Genomic DNA, 20929 nt, shown 5'->3' with positions numbered 1-20929 from the left:
TATCAGTGTGTCAGAGTAGGTGTTCAATAAAACATTTTGAATAAAAGTTCTAATCCTTTATCTAAGATAGAATAACACTTCACCATAACTTAAAGAAATTAGTTGAACATATTCTGGTCTCATTTTCCTTATCATAACACAGAAAACTTAAAACCTCTATGTCTTTCAAGTAGGTTAATGCTGTCCAGATCCCCAAGAAAATGGGGAATGCCATCCCTGTGTAAAAGGTGAGCCTACCAAGAGAGTAACAATTCCCACAGCACCTAAGGAAAAAACCCTATAAAGATGCCAGTGTGTATGCATTAAGGCCCTGAAAAGAGACTATCTGAAATGACTAATGTTCTAAAATCATGATTTCACTTCAAGGTGGAGAGTGGTTTAGTTCCAGGGAGCAGCTTGCTAACTCGAAGACCAGACCCAATAATAAAAGCGAAGGGAGAGGTGGGAAGGCAGAGAAGGACCGTGAATCTGAATGCAGGCACTCCTAGCTGATGTGCTTTTCCCAGGATGGCAGATTTAAATGCTGATCCCTCCTATCCTCCAGAGCAAAGCCCGTGTGGCACTTCATCCAGGCTGTGTCCAAAGCTGGCTCCGAGGCGGCACAGATGTTGCAGCTACTCAGGCTTGGTCTCTGAGCTATGAGAGTGATTTTCAACATCTGGGGGGGTGGGAGGGGAGGGAGACTACCAAGAGGGATAAACCCACATTCCAACAAAAGGCTATCCTTTTAAAGATACAAACCCTCACAAAAAGCATTCTTGGTTAGACAAAGATAAATTTTGGAAAGGAACTAAAATCACCTCCAGGAATGCCCACAAGGACCACTTAATACTGATATCTATCATAGTTATTTATACCTTTGTCTTCTGTTAAGAGGGTCACTGAAAATGGCCTGGAGAAGAAACAATGCTTAAGGACAGAGGTCCTAGAAGGCCAATGGAACAAGAGGGCACAAAACTAGACTCGGGAAGAGCCCTTTCTAATAGGTGGTGCTGCAGTGTCAGCAGCTCTTTGCTCACCCATAACACACCCCTTCACGCATTCCAAAAGAGAAAATCAGGCCACCTCTCCTGCAAATGGGCCACAAGGTAGCACTGAGGTCCTTGGGGATGAGGGTTGTGGCTCAAATCAGAACAGATCCAGACAGTCTTTAGGACCATGTGTAACCCTAGCTCTGCCTAAAATAAAGATAACCAAATCCTGCTCAGTCCTAACTTTGAGGTTAGGTGTTAAAAATTCAGTGTAATGCAAACCCTCTCTCTGACTGTTTCTCTTTCATTATAGTGTAGAGGCCCTAGAGCAGTGGTTCTCAACTTTCCTAATGCCGCGACCCTTTAATACAGTCCCTCATGTTGTGGTGACCCCCAACCATAAAATTATTTTCGTTGCTACTTCATAACTGTAACTTTGCTACTGTTAATGAATCGTAATGCAAATATCTGTTTTCCGATGGAATGTAAATATCTGTGTCAACCGAACCGCTGCTGTAGAGCCTAAGACCATCGGAAAACACAGATATTTACATTACGATTCATAACAGTAGCAAAATTACAGTTATGAAGTAGCAACGCAAATAATTTTATGGTTGGGGTCACCACAAAATGAGGGACTGTATTCAAGGGTCGCGGCATTAGGAAGGTTGAGAACCACTGCTCTAGAGTGTCATGGAATTAGTAGGTGACTTCACATTCCATCCATGCAAGCTGAGGAAAAACAATGACAAATGTAGCCAAGTACTTGCAGAGATTTAACAACGCTTCAAAAAAGCTGGCATGCAGGGCACGTCAACTCCCCCTGGCCCATGCTGCTGAAGATGCTGCTGAAGACGAGAGCCCTTCTTACTGTTTTGTTTCCCCAAGTCTTTGCTGGTTAGGAATACATCCTGATGGGCCATCCTGTCCCAACCCCACAGAGAGAAAGACCATCAGCCAGTCAGAAGAAATAATCCTAAATCATTCTCTCACTCTGATTATTCCAGAACTTTCTGGAGTCCCTACCAATAATAATTATGTTTGATTTTCCTAGAATGCTTTTAAATAAACAACTTTCCATACATTTTAGATTATTTTCTCTTTATAACAACCTTATGAGTTAGAGAGCAACAGGTAGTATTTTTTTTCCATTTTATAATTTTACTAGAGGCCCAGTGCATGAAATTCGTGCACGGAGGGGGAGTGTCCCTCAGCCCAACCTGTACCCTCCCAACTGCTAGCCTGCCTGCCTTCCTGATTGCCCCTAACCACTTCTGCCTGCCAGCCTGATCACCCCCTAACCACTCCGCAGCCAGCCTGATTGATGCCTAACTGCTTACCTGCCAGCCTGTTTGTCCCCAACTTCCCTCCTCTGCCGGCCTGGTCACCCCTAACTGCCCTCCCCTGCAGGGTTGATCACCTCCCAACTGTCCTCCCTTGCAGGCCTGGTCCCTCTCAACTGCCCTCCCTTGCAGGCCTGGTCCCTCCCCTGCTGGCCATCTTGTGGTGGCCATCTTGTGTCCACATCGGGGCAGGATCTTTGACCACATGGGGGCAGACATATTGTGTGTTGGAGTGATGGTCAATCTGCATATTACTCTTTTATTAGATAGGATAGATGCCTGGTGCAGGGGTGGAGGCCAGCTGGTTTGCCCTGAAGGGTGTCCCGGATCAGGATAGGGGTTCCCTTGGGGCGTGGGGCGGCCTAAGCAAGGGGCCTGTGGTGGTTTGCAGGCCAGCCACGCCCCCTGGCCACCCAAGTGGAGGCCCTGGTATCTGGAATTTATTTACCTTCAACAATTGAAACTTTGTAGCCTGGAGCGGAGCCAAGCCTCCTGCTCGCTCTGCGGCCGGCAGCCATTTCTGTTGGGGTTAATTCACCTCCTATAATTGAAACTTTGTAGCCTTAAGCGGAAGCCTGGGCCCGGCCAGGGTGTGCAGAAAGCTTTGCTTCCTCCATTGCCGGGGGCAACCCTGGCCTGGTCTCTCCAGCTTCGTGGCTGCCGCCATTTCTGTTTGGATTTGTTTACCTTCAATAATTGAAACTTTGTAGCTTGAGTGGAGGCTTAGGCCTGGCAAGGGCAGGCAGAAAGCTTGGCTTCCTCCATTGCCTGGGAAACCTTGCTCTCTGTGGCTGTAGCCATCTTGGATGGGTTTATTTGCATATCTGCTCCTGATTGGCTGGTGGGTGTGGCTTGTGGATGTAGCAGAGTTAGGGTCAATTTGCATATTACTCTTTTATTAGGTAGGATAAAATGGGGAAACTGAGGCTCAGAGAAGTTAATGACCAAAGATGGCAATTAATCTTCAGAACTGAAATTCAAATTAGCATCTTTTCTTTTCAAGATCTATGCTTGTTCCATTTATACCCAGCTCAATTCTTTGAGGCTGTTGTCACCACAGAAGGATGGAACATTTTGGGTGTACAGGGACAATTCATTGTGGTACAGGAAAAACCCCACTAGAACTTCTGTTCTTAATTTATTTCTAAGTCCTGCCTTCTAAACTGTTTTGTAAATGTCCATTAGCACATACAATATTGACACAGGGTATCTACATGTATTTAAGTATCCACACCCTGGGAAGTATGTGTTCCCAGTTGTATGGGGTGGGTAATAAGCAAAGACCACTGCTGTTCAACGTGTTCTGTATCCTTTTATCATCCTCATTTACACTCCTTCCCGATCTCCTATGGCAACAATAGAATTGAGGTTAACTGTATGTCAGTGTCATGTCCTTTCTACTTTTGACTTTAGTCTAGATCTGTGGTTGGCAAACTGCGGCTCGAGAGCCACATGCAGCTCTTTGGCCCCTTGAGTGTGGCTCTTCCACAAAATACCATGGCCTGGGTGAGTCTATTATGAAGAAGTGGCGTTAGAAGAAGTTTAAGTTTAAAAAATGTGGCTCTCAAAAGAAATTTCAATCGTTGTACTGTTGATATTTGGCTCTGTTGACTAATGAGTTTGCCGACCACCGGTCTAGATCAATGGTTATTAACTGGGGTGATTTTCCTCATGGGTCATTTGTCCAAGTCTGGAGACATTTTTGGTAGTCACAACCTGGGAAGGGAGGTTTGTATGAACATCTACTGTTAAGAGGCCAGGGAAACTGCCAAATAGCCTACAACACACAGGACAGGCCTCTGCAACTGAGAATTACTAGTACGTAGCCCATAATGTCAAAAGCGCTGAACAGAGAAACCCTGGTCTAGAAGGTATATCAAACGACTTCTAATCTCTCACCAAACAGGCCAACCAACCCATCAAATACTCTGTTCATGCTTTGATTGGATTAGTTGCATTAAAACCATAGAGCAGTAAACTTGTGAATCTTCATGTTTGTTGCCAAGGTAAGACATCTTGACAATGGAAATACAATGGAAGGATCAACTGAGAATTGTCATGCCAGACAGATAGCTGTTGGCTTGTCCATAGAGAGAAAACCCGGGAAGATCTTCAGATACTGAGAAGCAAACCAGTTCCAATGCCCACACACAGAGCAACATGAGACATCTGAACTTTTCATCATCTTATGGCACAACTCCACTTGCAGACCATGATTCTGCTCAATCTCTCCAATGCCACTTAAGAGCAACCACACGTACCCACATTTGTCTTGCATTTGAGCCCTACTATATGGCCAAAATAGAAATTAAAAGAGACTAAAAATAAGTTTGATTAACTCTTCCTTTTTCACTTACTTTTTCCTAGCTGGATGCTAAGTCTGTTGATAGATAGAATAGCTCTGTGACATATTATAGTAGGTCCTCTCACTAAACTAGACTTAAAGACACAACGTGGAAAAACACATCTTCTTTCGCTCTATGTTCTCAACTCTTCTCCCCCCTCCCCCGCCTCAGTTTCTAAAAACATTCAACAAAAGGCTATCCTTTTAAAGATACAAAAAGGCCATACCCTTCCAAGGCTGTGCCTGCACGTGCTCAGGAGACTTTCTGAAAGCATTTTGGTGCCTGAATCAAATTTTATCCAACAGGACAAAACCAAAACTGCTTATCTGCAATGATATGTACACTTATTCTAAAGATTTAAAGGTCAGTCATTTTATGTGAGTTCAGTCCAAAGTTAGATAAGAATTTCCATTTTCTTCTCCTGTCAGTACAAAAAGATGCAGACAATCATCTCTTTCTATCCTTATACCCACACTCCACTCAGGGGCAGGGCAGGTAATTTCTTACAAGGACTGTGAATGGTAGCTGTAAAAGCAGCAAGAGAATGAAAATGTGAGCTCAATCACCTCTGGGGGCTTTTATAAAAGTGTAATAAAATAACATAGCACAGAAAGAGAATGAGAGAAGGTTTATAAGTTAGAAGTAGTCACACTTGGGACCAGAGAACAACAAATATCCCCTCACCCTCGAGCATAATCCCCATCTCCTCCAGACTGCTGATAGGGTATGTTTCCATTGGGAGGGTCACAGGGAGAAGCTGTTCTAGGCTTATTATTACTAATACAATTTTAGGCTTGATTTTATTTGTAGTGATCAAAACCAGAGTTGATTCATTGCAGCTTTATTTACAGTAGCTAGGATATGGAAACAACTTAAGTGTCCATCAGTGGATGAATGAATAAAGATGATAAGGTACATATATTCAATGGAATACTGCTCAGCCATAACAGATATGAAGTATGAAATGTGAAACATGGATATGGATCTTGAGGGTACTCTACTAAAGTGAAAATAAGTCAGATGGAGAGACAAAGACCATTTGATTTCATTCATTTGTGGAATCTACACAAAACAAAACACACAAAAAAATCTGATTAAACCAAATAGGTAAAGAGAACAGATTGGTGGTAATCAGAGGGACAGAGTTTGGGGACAAAATGGGTGAAGTGTGTCAATTGTATGATGATGGATAGCAACTAGACTTTTGATTGTGATCACTTTGTAGTGTATACAGATGCTGAATTATAGTGTTGCACACCTAAAATTTATATACCAATTTAGCTCAATTAAAAAAAGAATTGATAAGGAGAAACTGAAGAGTCCATTTCATATTATTTACAGTCAATTCAATGGTTATTATTCTCTTCCTTAATGTCTTTAAAAAATATTTGTACTGATTTCAGAGAGGTAGGGAGAGAGAGATAGAAACATTAATGATGAGAGAGAATCATTGATTGGCTGCCTCCTGCACATCGCCCACTGGGGAGCGAGCCCGCCGGGCATGTGCCCTGACTGGAAATTAAACCGTGACCTGGTTCATAGGTCAATGTTCAACCACTGAGTCACACCGGCCAGGCTCCTTACAGTCTTTTATTTTTCCCCTTCACATATCAGTTATGAAACCCTTTGCTCTTTAATATACTACTATCTTTCCAAATGCATGTTCCTAGGGGTCATTGCAAATTGGGGGACATGTATATCCCAAGAATAAGAATCCCAGGGCATTCATGCATGTTTAATAAAAATTTTATCTGTGGAGCTAAACACATAGCACTCTTCCCTCTTACTACATGCTGACAAGTTGAGGTTGTAGCGAAGGAAGAAGGGCAGTTGTGTAAGCACAGTGGGCACACTGTACTCTTGTGTCTTCTGTAAAATCTGTTCTGACTGCCTGTTTCCCCATCTGCAAAATGATACCCACTTATAGGCTGCCATGAGAATTAAGGAGTTAACACACAAAGCATCTAGACAGTGCCCAGTACCTAGTGACTACTACAAGCCAGCTCTTATCATTAGTGTGTGTCTTCCTCTAGTTTTCTGAATTAGTATGACAAAGGCTGCTATGGTAAACTGACTAGTACTGACCACATGGGAGGAAAACATGAGTTAGCACACTTCAAGTTTTTCTCCTTAAAAAAAATTTTTTTTAAATATGCTTTTATTGATTTTCGATAAAGAGGAAGGGAGAGGGAGAACACCTACCAGCTGCCTCCTGCACACCCTGCCAGGGATCAAGCCCACAACCCGGGTATGTGCCCTGACCGGGAACCAAACCAGTGACCTCTCGATGCATGGAAAGACGCATAACCAACTGAACCAACCGGACAGGTCTCCTTATAGTTTTGTTAGGAAAAGACTTCAGCAGAGAAGGAGACGCTCTTGGTTGTAAATGTCAACAGCCCTTTGTTCAGGTATTTCAGCAGCATGGAACGTGGTTGCCAGCTCTGGCATCATAGCAAAGTCAGTAAGACTTTGGTTCTCACCTCCTGCAGCCTGTTATCCAGGCACCCAGCCCAGCCTACTCCTCTGAGGCTTGGACTGCCCTGGAGCCACTTCCCTACACCGTGTCCCAGTGTTACTGGGCTTCCCAATGTCAATTTCCTAAGAAAGGTGAACCCAGCTAAAAGGCAGGCAGGTCGCTGGTTTAGAGTAATTCACATTAGACCAAGTTCCAGGAGACTATTTACTTAAAAAACACACAAAACTTTATTATTGAAAGTATTAAAGATGCCCCCCTTTATCCCCATTGACCCCTTTTAGCCTGCACCAGCCACCAGCCCAAGGCCTTCACCATACTATTTTCTGTGTCCATGGGTTATGCATATACGCTTTTTGGTTGATCTCTTCTGACCCCCCTACCCCCATCTTTCCTTTGAGATTTGACAGTCTGTTCCATGGTTCTATGCCTTCCCACCATTTTACCAATCAAGAGATTACTTTTAAAAGAAGAACCTATTAACTCAAATAAGTCTTTGGTAAAATGGTGGGAAGTATATTTTATAGCTGGTCTCTCCCCAACACTGGTCTTTCTAGATCCTTAGTTCTAGAAAACAATAAGCTGTTCCAATTCCATTATAGTCAATATCAGCTATTCCCTAGTTACTAGGTTGAGCTCAGGTCCAAGAACCCATGATAGGTTAGCTTCTTAGAGACAACATCCTTTCCTTAAGGTCCCAGTTAGAGTTTAAATTCTGAGCAATTACCAAATGCCAAGAGATCACCCTACTCTGGAATTCACTTCAACAGTATTCCTGGCTTTGTTAACCTTGAAAGAATATGAGAACTAAAAAAAAAAAAGAAGAAGAAGAAAAGAAAAAAGAAAGAATATGAGAACTAAATGAAAACATTTATGTAGGCCTTTGTCAGTGAAACAGCTTGATTTTTGTCATGTTTTTTGAGAATAACCAAAACCCACTGAGGCTCTGGTACCCTTAGGTCCTTGCCTGGTAGTACTGGTCTTCAATAATTGAACTGTGCGTCCTAACCAGTTTGGCTCAGTGGATAGAGCACTCAAGGGTCCCAGGTTCGATTCCAGTCAAGGGCATGTACCTTGGTTGTGGGCACATACCCAGTAGGGAGTATGCAGGAGGCAGCTGATCGATGTTTCTAACTCTCTCTCCCTCTCCCTTCTTCTCTGTAAAAAAATCAATAAAATATATTAAAAAAATACTAGTACTTAAAAAAAATACTTGTGGGACCAACTTACTTTTTCTAAAATATATATATTTTTTATTGCTTTTTTACAGAGAGGAAGGGAGAGGGATAGAGAGTTAGAAACATCAATGAGAGAGAAACATCGATCAGCTGCCTCCTGCATACTCCCTACTGGGGATGTGCCCGCAACCAAGATACACGCCCTTTACCGGAATCGAACCTGGGACCCTTGAGTCTGCAGGCCGATGCTCTATCCACTGAGCCAAACTGGTTAGGGTGGGACCACCTTGCTTTTTAGTTGGGCTCATCTTTCTTGGGGAGATGGCTTTGGAGGGGCCCAGTAACACTGGGATGCTGGGTGCTGGGAAGATAGCTTTGGAATCCCATAGAAACAGGTGGCTCTGGGAGTAAGGGCCTGAATTCTTCTGGTGACAGGGGCTAGTTACTATAAAATAATTATTATATATTACAGTTCCAGGCAAGGACCTAAAAGAAATCAGGCTATACTACGAAATAATAGTGATAGTGGGAATAATTCTGATATTTTTACTGAAATACAGAATAAAGAACTCAGTCAATTAATAGGCACACTTGGGACAGCTTCATGTGATTATCTGCTGAAAGGTGAAACTTCATCGGCAAAACGTCCCTTTATGCCAATGAGGGGCCAATGGAAGCCGGTGAGTCTTCCTCACATTTTGGGAGTGCTGAATATACTGTCCCAATGCTGGGAGGAGAACAATAACATCAAAGGCAAGGTTGAGATTACTTAGTTTGAGTTAGGTTTTGATTCCACCTCTTGCCCATTAAAGGGCCTCAGAAATATTTAGAAAATGTTCATAAAATATGCAAAGCTATGTGGAAGTTGACCCACAGGAAGTAAAAAGAGATGGTATTCATGTGGCTAGTGAAACCTGGAAGTAATTAAAAGAGATTGGCATATGCCTGGAGCTCCACCTCTTTCCAGGCGTATGCAAGGTGTTTATGAACAAAAACCTGTCCCATCCAGAACATCAGTGGTGAGAGACAAGGAGCAATTGAGAAGAAAGATGCATGGGCAGTGAACACACACAGTTGAAAACCGTGGGCAGTAACAAGAGGACCCAGCAGCCCATGGCCTTACTTAGGCAAGGAGCGCCAATTTGACTTCCTCCCCCTTGTTTCATTATGACTAATCTACTTGTTGGCACTTGTGGGCTGGCTGGTTGACTGGGTCTGAGTTGCAAGGTAAGAACTGGTTTTGGAATCTTGATGAAGTTTTAGTTTTATAAGACTGGAATTCGGGGAGGATTCTTCCTGAAATCCCCTGCTTGGCTGTTACATTTAAGAAAGCCCCATGGGGGTATTTTTCTTCCATTTGTACCTCAGGGGGACACTTGTGGGGCATGTGCCCTACATGGCATCATCCTGCCCTATTTTTCAGTATAAAAAGAATGTCCCATTTTCATTGCCAGTACTGTTTCATGTATGCACCATAGGATCCCTCCTAGGGAGTATCTAAATTGGGGTAATCACCAGGGAATTTATGAGAAAAAAAAAGAAACGGATTTCAAGAAGTTTCAGAAAGAAATTGAGACTCAAATGGAGTTCTCCAGCATCTTCACAAAGGGTGGCACAGAGTCACATCTGTTGTCACCACCTTTCTTAGAAGCTTCAGGACACTGTCCTAAATAATAATGGCTCTCCCCTCTTTTCTTATTGGAACATGGGAGGGCAACAGTAGCAAAGGCTTAAGTCAGAAGAACACATACATGTTATCTGTCCTTTCTCATCACTCATCACAATAAATTCTTAGTCAATTTACTGTGACTTACTGCATACTCCACATCCCAATGCTTTTTCTCTCAGCCTCTTTCGGGGACCCAGATACTGACTGACTTATTTCAGAGAATGGGGAGCAATAGCCTGAAGACTTGGGGGTGGGTGGGAATGAACAGGCTAAGAGGCCACTCAAACTCTCTACTGAGATAAGGGTCTGAGCCAACCGTGCTCTGAGGAGTACAATGAAACAAAGGACAGTGTTCAGGCAGAGGTGTGAGCTATGTAGGGATGCAGACCCTTTCTGACAGGGGAGACTGGTGATCCAGAACACCAGAGAACCCAGTACTCTGTTGCTCTATTCTGTGGGGAAACCCAAGAACTCCTCCAGTCCCAGGAGAGCTGCTTCAGAGTGGAGGAGGCCAGGAAGGCCTTTTTAACAACTGACACCCAAGTTCCTCGAGCCCAGTAGGAGCAGACTTGGCACTGAGTGCTCTCCCACCAAGTTGCCCTCTTGGACCAATTCGGCACCAAAGCTGGGCTGTGCCACTGTGGTCAGTATGCTGACCCAGCATACCAGGCCGCTGCTACGAAGGCACAGCAGTGTGTGAGAAGGGGACAGGCTCACCCTCCAGGCTTGAGTGGACGAGCAGAACTGGATATACTAGCTCAGTGTCCAGGTCACAGCAAAGGTGTTGTGGGAGAGATGCCAGCCAGGGAGCACAAAACAAGAACCTTCAGTGTCACCAGGAGCAAGTCCCTGCACCTTAGGAAAAGCCTCAAGGCAGAGGAGACAGGACTGCTCCCCGTCCCCACAGCAGCCTGCGAGAATCAGCAACAGAGGCTGTGTCCCCATGGCAGACACCACTCAGTGTGGAACTTCCACCCTTCATCTGCTCCAGCCCTCACGCCGCTCACGCTTGTTTCCTGCTCTTTTCTACCCACAGCTACTACAAAGTAAAAGTCTCCCGCTGCCCAAGCAGGGGCTCTGCCATCAATGAGAATCTATATTCAGGTGTAAATACCCTGTTTCCCCATTTTAATACACTTCTGCTTAATCCTTGCCCTGCCCCACCCCACCCTACCCCACCCCACCCCACCCCACCCCACAATTACTTCCAGCCAACTCCGAGACCAGTCTGAGCTCCTCCCTTTCCCACCCTTCAACCGGGAAAAGGGTGAGGAAAAGAAAAACTCAGAAACCTGAAGATTATTTGGAATTTATTCTCTTAATTAAGAATGGTAACATTTGTTAAAAAAAATTAAAATCACAACACCTTAGTTTCACAGAAACCACAAAAACAAAGTTACATAATGAAATAAAAAAAAACTCACAAAGAAACACACCAAAAACTCACAACAGCACAGGTTAAAAACAAGGGCAAAATATAAAGGCTTCGAAGGCCAGAGGTGGAAAGGGTACGGGCTCCTGGGCACAGCTCATCCTCCCTTGCTCAGGTTTCTTTGCACCACTGCTGTGAGAACCCCGCCTGCTGCTCACCTTCGCACCCCTTCCTCTACCCTGAGCTGAGTGGCGGTGGACAAGGGTACCCATTAATTCACTGGTCATGCGTTCAAGGCCACTCTGGGGCCCCTTTTAGGAGGGACTAAAAGTATTCCACTGTCTACAGAGATGCACTGAACACCAAGGAACAGCAGCAAGCTGCAACGACGAGCTCAGTGGAACAAGGACCTAAGCCTGACAGCAAAACAGAGCTAGGCAGGGTGCTGGTTCTCTGTGGCATTTCACCAGCAACAGGACCCAGACTTTCCTAGTTTGCTCTCGAATCAATTTCCTGAGGCTGAGAGTGTGTACTGCCCATTTTCTGAGCTATAGGTATGCTGGCTATTCTGTCCCCTGCCAGTCTGACCAGAACACTGAGCCAGGCCAATTGCATGGCTCTTAAAGTACAATCCCTTGGTTTCCAGAACCAAGGAATAGGAAGCTTTAGAAACAGCATCAATATTGTTATTATTTAAGTTGCAATTATCTAAATAAATATTCACACATCACCATTAACTATGACTCTTGGGGCAGGGTTGGGGTGTTAAGCTGGATTGCAAAACCCCATTTGCTCTACTAAAGGTTCTCCAAAAATGCCCCTAAGGGATTTATAGGGGAAGCATTGAGATTTCCTAACTACCTCCTGCCAGATAGGAGCCCCAGGACCGAACAGAATTCCTTGTACAAGCATGGCCAATGTAGCTGGTATGCAAAGAAATGCCTGCATTTTCTAATGCCCATTCAGCATCCGCACTATGAAACCTAATGGATTATGCAAGGGGTATCTGGGGACAGGGAGCAGGTACCTGCCATGTGTTATTCTGCTAGGTACCTTTTTAAGTTAAGATCACCTTTTCCATAAAATAAGATACAACTAAGTGTTTCTTCCATTCCATCTCTGTTGCCTGTACTGGAAGAAAAGCTCTTTGGTTTCTTGTTATGACACCCCATAGCTTTTATGCTTTATTTTTGGTTATAGACTACATGAGATGTAACTTTTCCTGAAGCCAGGCGGGGTACTCTGAGGAAAGGAATATCTGTGCCAGGTCCACTAATCTGTAGCAGTTAAGAATAATAAGCTTGGAAACAAAGCAGCTAAGATTTGAGAACAGAAAAGAGGGTTTTTTGTATTAAAAGCACTTAACAAAAGTACTGTGAACAATGTCCTCCAAATACTAAATCAGGTAGCAGTTACAGACTAGGTTACTAGAGAAAGATAACACTGTAGGGCAGACCTACAGTAGGGTCTTTTAACTTGTGGGTTGTGTTTGTTTTTTTTGGCAACAGTAGTAATTTTGGCATGAGGGGAAAAGAACATAAGGGATGCCACAAAATAAAGAGAAGGCACAAAGCAAAAGCACAGCAGGGTCACGTGCCAGCTACAGTTATAGCTTTTCAGGCTCTGACCCCTGGGTATATGAGTCTAGGAGGATGGTTTATTTGTACATGCAGAATCAAGTTCATTCAGTTACAGCCTTTTCTTGTTTAGAGTACAGCAGAGGAGATCTACCATGGATCTGGGTTAATGACTGCTACATATGACACACATTTGATACAACTAAAGCACCTGAGTTTTTCTGAAGCCTTTCAAAAGGAAATTCTGGTTAACCAATCAATGCTTAATTTGGGATATAAAGAAGGAAATCCCTATCAAAGGAGAGAAAAAAAAATCTCTTTCATGGCAACTATAAAAGACCACCCATGATTCTGCTCCTTTTCCACAGAGGCTAGCAAAATTAGGCACCTCACAGGGGAAGCGCTGCTGCTTTGGAACATGTTCGGACTCAGAGCTGTGATTTCCAAAAGCTCATGTCTCCAGAGGCAGATACTAACTGCATCTCGTCAGCACTAAGTCCTGGCCTTCTTACCACCTAGAGAGTCCCTTAAATTGGGGACAGTGCCTGCCTCGTTCCTTGGGATGCCACATCTTGAACCCCTTGTGCTGTAACAGGCAAGTTACCTTTAGAATCAAGAACCATGGGGATTGATTTTTCCCTAAGGGCTTTCTTTTTTTTTTTTTTTTTTTAAATATATTTGTATTGATTTCAGAGAGGAAGGGAGAGAGAGATAGAAACATCAATGATGAAAGAGAATCACTGATTGGCTGCCTCCCGAATGCTCCCTATTGGGGATCAAGCCAGCAACCCAGGCATGTGCCCTTGATCAGAATCAAACCTGGGACCCTTCAGTCCGTAGGCCGACGCTCTATCCACTGAGCCAAACCGGCTAGGGCAGGGCTTTGATTCTTTAACCACATTGCCAACTCTCTACTTTTTTTTTTCCTATCAAGACCTGGGGGGTGGGGGGGCCACTTTGCAAAGGTGACTGCCTAATCATCTCTCGTCTTCTCTCCCTGCTTTGTAGAGTGTTCTTCTCAATGGAACCCTTAATTCTTTACAACTCAAACTAGACAATAAAATGCTTTCAAACTAGACAATAAAATGGCAAACTGAACCAGTAGGGAAAGTGAATAAATGCAACTTTCTCAGGAACAACCTGAACTTCATGGTGTTTATTCATTTTAAAGACTGTTCTGTACTCTATACCCAAAAAGAAAGTTTAATTTCCTTGAATTGATTTACTGAGCAGCCAGGTTCTTTGGAAAATCCATCTCTGCTGGAATAAGACCTGGTTAAATGCACATTCTAGAGTGCAGAGCCCAAACCTCTGTTTGGATCCCTTTGGTTATTTTTCTCTTCCAGTGCTTCCCCCATGTTCTGCAAAGGGCTATCAGCACTTGATGAAAGAGACAGACGATAAAGGGTTTCAAGGCTATAGAAGGTTTCAAAGTCATTCGTGGCTTAAACTTTGCTATAAACTGTTGGTCCAATCTGCAGGGCACTTAAAAGAGTTTCCCCAGATTATAATAAGGGCACACACAGTAGAAGGAGCCAAGCTACCTAGCTCAGCTGGGGTAACCTGAGTCGCCTCCAGATCACCGCACCGGGGTATCACATAGCCTCTAGCACATTCTCTCTCCCAGAACACATGAGGTTCACTTTAGTTCTTACACACAGAAAAAGAAGCAACCCTGGGAACCTTTCATTTGAAGGTTGAGTGGGTAATTCTTGTCTTTTCCCACCCCCAATTTCTTCTCCTTAGTTTATGGCATTAGCTAATAATCTTAGTTTTTATATGGTAATTTTTAAGAGTTTGTAAATGGATGCTTTAGACATATTTGCTTTGAATAAGATGGAATGTGTGATAGACAAAAACATGGCCCTGTTGATTTCTCTCTTACACAGTGACCCTGGCCTGCGAACAATCTGGGCTGTACTGAGGGCATCAGCTTATGGAACTATGAACATATCTCACAGGCTGGTTTGACATGGAGTAGATAGATAGATAGATAGATAGATAGGCAATTTTAAGGGGGGAAAACACAATTCTTCAAAATGAGCCAAGTCCTGCCCTGCAAAGATCAGAATAAATGTGTTTTTAGAGGGAGGGATGGTATTATTTACCTCCTGACACAAGGAAATGGTTAGTAAGAGTGGGACAAATTAGGGCTTGATCCTCATTACAAGTTCAAATGCCCCAAAATGATCAGGACAGGGCATATCCTTTAATGGTTATAGGTCAAAAAGAAGAGAAGTATCAGTTCATCTAGATACCTAAACAGGGAATGGGATGCAAGAATTTCAAGTCCAAGAGAACATAAATCCAGATAATGGGGCCTTATCAAACTCAGTGCTATGTCAAGAGTCCCAAACTGGAGCTATAAGAAGGCCCTGTAATTCTGAATTACCACCTGGGTCAATGACAAAAACAGCTTGTTTAGAATTCCTGTTTATCTAGACAGAGTCTAGAGCAACCACCTTCATGTGTTTGATGGAGGTGGGTAGGCCACAAGACTATAGAAATACTTTTGAGATACTGAGTAGACATTATGAAGCTTGGGTGATAATGCTTACCAGATGGGGCCCCTACTGGCCCACAGTTTGCCAGTAAAACTCCCCTCTGATTTGTACCAGCACCTCTGACAGGCCATAGAGAAAGGGGACTCCAAATGCAAGCAGCTGGCACATGAAAAAGGAGTCCAAAGGGTTTTGGGCCACCTGATGCCCAATCGAAGAAATGTTGCTTTGGAGGTGCTGGCTCATCCCCCTGGCCTTGTCACAGAGGCCAAGAGAGTGACGTGCCACCCAGCCAAACAAGGAAGTGAGGCTACCTGGAGTTCTATCAGCAGGGTTGGTGACGGTACTGGCCGATCCATTTGCGTCTGCAATGGGGCCATGCTGCAGGGGTACTCTGGCGTCCTAGGAAAGGAAAAAAGAAAAAGAAGAGTGACTGACTGAAGCATTTGAATCTCAGGAGGCAATGACATCCCAACTAGTTAGTTTGTTGCTCTTACCTTTAACCCAGAGCTATATTCCACACAAAGTAAGTCTTTCTTTAAAAAACCAGGACATATTTCACATGGAAGTCATGAGTAGTCAAAATCTAGCTCCACCCAAGTATACCTTTTCCTACAAGTCCTTCTTCAGTCAACAGGAGCCTCTCAAGTAAGCATTAGCTAGCCTGCTCCCTGACAAGGAGACATCATGGAGTAAAGATGGAGGGAGGAGCTAGTTACTCTCATTAAAAAAAAAAGAGAGAAGGAAAAAGTTATTCACACAAGAAAGAAACTGAAAGGGATTGGCAGGCAGAGCAGATTATTTACAACTAAGTTCATTTTTAGGCTGTCCTTTTCTCAGAGAGATGCTTATTTACAAAGGTAAAAGTCTTCTTTTATACAGAGTGAGCAGAAGGGAAGGTCTGACACAGTATTCTAAATCCAACTCAGGTGGTGGATAGAACATTACTTCAGTGAAATGCAGCATTAGATTAGGATTGAAAAGTTGGTTCCCTCCCGAAATGGACTATGACCATCTCTCAAGCAAGCCTTTCCCACTTACAGGAAAGGCAATTCAGTGGCCATCCAGCAGGTTCTGCTGGCTATGCACTGACCTGTCACAACACCTAAATACAGAGTGCCTGCTGCTTCTCCCCACGTAGAGATGGAGTACCATTACCTTTCCAGACAGAGGAGTCACTGCTGGTCTCTTCCTCTGTGCAGAGCTGGAGAGTCGGTAACAGTAGTGTGGTTTGCAGTAGAATTTACCTGCAGGCAGCAAGAGGCCGAGGAAAGGGGAATGAGCACAACTCTATAATTCTGAACTTGACTTCCTGGTCTTGGCACATTCTCTATCCATCTCCTCAAGCCATGAGCATCATCACCACCCTAGACTTTTCCAGGTTCAGGCTTCTTGTAAAACTTTGATTTCAGCTCTCCTCTCCCCTTTATCCTTTGTGAAGGCCATTGAGCCATCAGCCAATCAGTGCCCAGAACAAAGATGTAAGGCTTACATGGCAGGGCCAGCAAATAAAGTGGCAGTGTATGCAGAACAAAGATATGGTCACATGAAAAGCTAGGAGTGACATTTGTGGGGAAACCAAGAATGAATACAAATGCAGGGTGGAGGTGTGGAGGCTGCAGGGGTGGGCAGCATTGAATGTTAGTAACTTGGACAGGACCCCTCTGCTGCCCTTGTCAGCACTGGTCAGACTGCAGCTTATGACCCCTAATGGCTTAGGGTCAGCATTTAGAAACAACACAATGCAGAACAAAACCAAAAAAACCCCGCATGGACTACAAATAGAATGAAACAAAATACAATAAAATAAAAAGCATTAGAGTGAAGCATAGTACATAATCAGAATTAAGTATTATTTCTTGCAACTTTTAGCTGTGACTACATTTGTTTCCTGGGTCCTAATGTATCATGTATTTGCTAGGGTGGGCATGGTCAAAATGATGAACAACACTGATCTTGGCTTTTCCCATGACACTGGTGGTGATTTAGTCACAAAGGGTCATTTTTTTACTTTCTTTCTTCCCAGTTAAAGAGCCACGGCTTTTGAAAATTAAAGGGTAGACCTTATTATACAGACTGTTGAAACAGGAGCAATCCCACTTATTCTTCTCATTTGTATAAAGTGCTCTTTCGAGAAATGAACCTTTCCATTCTCAAAGTTAAAATAAGAGAACCTAACTTGAAAAACAATAGAAAAGATCAATAAAACTAAGAGCTGTTTTTTAAAAAGAAATAAAACTGACAAACCTTAACTAGACTAATTCAGAAAAACAGAGAACTCAATTAAATAAAATCAGAAACGAAAAAGGATATATTACAAATGATACCACAGAAATACAAAAGATCATGAGAAACTACTATGAACAATTAATTATATGCTAACAAGCTGGATAACCTAGAAGAGACAAGTAAATTCCTAGAAATATTCAATCTATTATTAAGAGTAAATCATGAAGAAATAGAAAATCTGAATAGACCAATATCAAATGGTCTATTATCAATAAATTCAGTAATTAAAACCCACCCCAAGCAGAAAAGCGCAGGACCAGATAGATAGTTTCACTGGTAAATTATACCAAACATTTAAAGAAGAATTAACAGCAATCCTTCTCAAATTCTTCCAAAAAACTGAACAAGAGGTAACACTCCCAAATTCATTTTACAATGCCAGCATTACCCTGAAACCGAAGCCAGATAAGGTAGCTACAAGAAAAGAAAATTATAGACCAATATTCCTGATTAACATAGATGCAAAAATTCTCAACAAAATATTAAGAAACAGAATTCAATCACATTAAGAGGATCACTTGGCATAATAAACTGGGGTTTATTCCTGGGATATAAGGATGATTTAACATATGCAAATCAATAAATGTGATATACCACGTTAATATAATGAAAGATAAAAATCACATGATCATATCAATTGCTACAAAAAAGTATTTGACAAAATACAACATCTTTTTGTGATAAAAATGCTCAACAAATTCCGTACAGAAGGAACATACTTCAACATAATAAAGACCATCTTACCTAATAATAGACAAATATGTAAATTGACTGTACCTTCGCTATGCCCACAGCCAATCAGAGTGAGTGAGTATGCAAATTAACCCACCAAAGATGGCGGTTAATTTGCATACGAAGGCAGGGCGGGCAGCACCATGGCCTACTTTCAGGGGTACGGGTCCATTGGGAGCGGAGTAGGCCCAGCAGGCAGTGCCAGACACCACCCACAAGGTACCAGGCCATGGCCGGGGAGGCGGTGGGGTGGGAAGCACCAGAAGGCACAGGAGGGGTCCGGGTTCAATGCCGCCCCGGGGAGGCGAGGCCGGACCCACCTAGCTGCTCTCGGGGGTCCCTGGGAGCATCGCCGCCCCAGGGAGGCGAGGCCAGACTGCCTAGCCGCTCCCATGGGGCTTTGGGAACATCGCCGCCCCGGGGAGGTGAGGCCGGACCGCCTAGCCCCTCCCGGGGGTCCCTGGGAGCATCGCCGCCCCAGGGAGGCGAGGCCAGACCCGCCTAGCCACTCCCGGGGGTCCCTGGGAGCATCGCCACCCAGGGGAGGCAAGGCCGGACTCGCCTAGCTGCTCCTGGGGGTTCCTGGGAACATTGCAGGCAGGGGGTTGCTGAGACCCAGACCTGGCCTCTGGCCACAGATTCATAGCTTCTCAGAGACTAGGGATTTGCCTCATCTGCAGAGAGACAGAGGTTCTGCAGTGGCCCCAAGACGCCGGTGAATGGTGAATATAGACAATAGTGTTGTAATGATGGTATGATGCCAGGTGGGTACTAGAGCCCAGCCAGGGATCAAGGGGCATGGAAGGACTCCGGGCAGAGGGGCAAGGACCCTCACCCCTGAGACGGGGGTTGAGGGGCGGTGCCACCTCAGTGGAGGGGTGCTGCACTGCAGGGTACTGGACTGTCTGATGTGATTCAGAGAAGCTCCCAGTGCTAACCGGCCTTTCTCAGGCGGCCTTCACACTTCAGAGGCAGTGACTCCTGCTCCCGCCTTGACCCAAAAGCAAGCCCGCGGTGCCCTGCCCCATAGCAGAGCATGCCTAGGCAGTGAGTGCGAAGCCTTCCACCTGCTCCGGAGAAACAGGGGCAGTAAAGAATGGGGGGCAGGGGACGGGGAGAGGAAAGAATGTGGAGCATCCGCAATGAAGAGGTGCTTGAGAAAGAGGCTCGGAAGCCTGACTGGAAGGTTTGTTCTGTTTGCTGGGCGGCTGCCCCTTAGGAAGTGCAAAGAGCATGGCTCTGAGGGCTTCCTGTGTGCTGAGTCAAGTTCCACAGCCAACTGGAATTGGCCTCAGTTACCTGGTCTGTAAAATGGATGAAGCGTGTCCCAGTGCCTTCACTGAGCTTTGATGGCCAATTGAGATACTATATAAAGAAAATAAGGGAAGAAGCGAGAAAGAAAAGGAAGGACGAGCAACACAAAAGAAAGACTGAAAGAAACCTGTAAACCCATTGTCACTTAAATAGGGAATATAGTCAATAGTGTTGTAATGATGGTATGATGACAGGTGGGTACTAGAAATATCGGGGAACACTTTGTAAAGTATATGATTGTCTAACCACTATTCTGTAACTAATGTAAAACCTGAAACCAATACAAAATAATGTTGAATGTAAAGAAATGAAAATTGGAGTAAAATTTTTATAAATGTCAAAGTTTAAATAAAAGCTGTAAAGGAAGGAAGGGGAGAATAAAAAGTGTTTTTCATTTTACCACTTCATTAAAAAGACAGTTGTCTTTATATGGTGCTTTTATACTTTTCTAAGTCATTATCTCATTTTAATTTCTGGGCAACTTAAAGACAAGATAAGTATTCCCTCCACTATTCAAAGAAAGGAAATCTTGGTGTCTGGTCCTAATGATTCAATTGTCAAGCCCTTATTGTAAAGCAGGGTTAGTAACATTTTCTGTGCAGGGTCATATCTATACTAATAAAAGCCTTGGGGGTGATCAGGCTAGCAGGGGAGGGTATTTGGGGGCAATTAGGCCTGCAGAGGAGCAGTTAGGTGTCAATCAGGCCAGCAAGGGTGCAGTTAGGGGGCAATCAGGTAGGCAGGTGAGCGGTTAGGAGCCAGTGGTCCCGGATTGTGAGAGGGATGTCCAACTGCAGGTTTAGGCCCGATTCCACAGGGATCGGGCCTAAACCTGCAGTTGGACATCTCCCGAGGGGTCCCATTTTGGAGATGGTGCAGGCTGGGCTGAGGGACACCCTCCCCAGTGCATGAATTTCGTGCACCGGGCCTCTAGTATATGATAAGCCCACAGCTAACATCATGCTCAATGGTGAAAAGTTGAAAGCTTTTCCTCTAAAATCAGGAACAAGACAAGGGTGCACACTCTCACCACTCTTATTTAACACCAGAGGCCCGGTGGGGTACCGAAGGGGGCGGTGGGGTTCCCAAGGGGTAGAGGGAGCCAGGACGCGATCGGCCCTCCCAGTGGGCAGTAGGGGATCCGAATCCGTCCCCCAGATCC

The 20929-nt window shown here is 44.2% G+C and overlaps 1 protein-coding gene across 3 annotated transcripts in view; it reads right to left on the bottom strand.

The window, feature by feature from the left end:
* Positions 1 to 20929, bottom strand: part of MICAL3 (microtubule associated monooxygenase, calponin and LIM domain containing 3) — a 278633-nt gene that overhangs the window by 86531 nt on the left and 171173 nt on the right. For all 3 annotated transcript variants that reach the window (XM_054718660.1, XM_054718658.1, XM_054718659.1), the window contains exons 19-20: positions 16591 to 16679; positions 15747 to 15834 (exon numbers count right to left, since the gene is read on the bottom strand). In XM_054718660.1, the coding sequence (XP_054574635.1) occupies positions 15747 to 15834; positions 16591 to 16679 (177 nt within the window). The remainder of the gene's footprint in view (positions 1 to 15746; positions 15835 to 16590; positions 16680 to 20929) is intronic.

This window comes from Eptesicus fuscus, chromosome 7 (assembly GCF_027574615.1).
Source record: "Eptesicus fuscus isolate TK198812 chromosome 7, DD_ASM_mEF_20220401, whole genome shotgun sequence".
NCBI classification, from domain to species: Eukaryota; Metazoa; Chordata; class Mammalia; order Chiroptera; family Vespertilionidae; genus Eptesicus; species Eptesicus fuscus.
The sequence above is the reverse complement of the archived record's forward strand: the minus strand, read 5'-3'. Positions and strand labels throughout refer to the sequence as shown.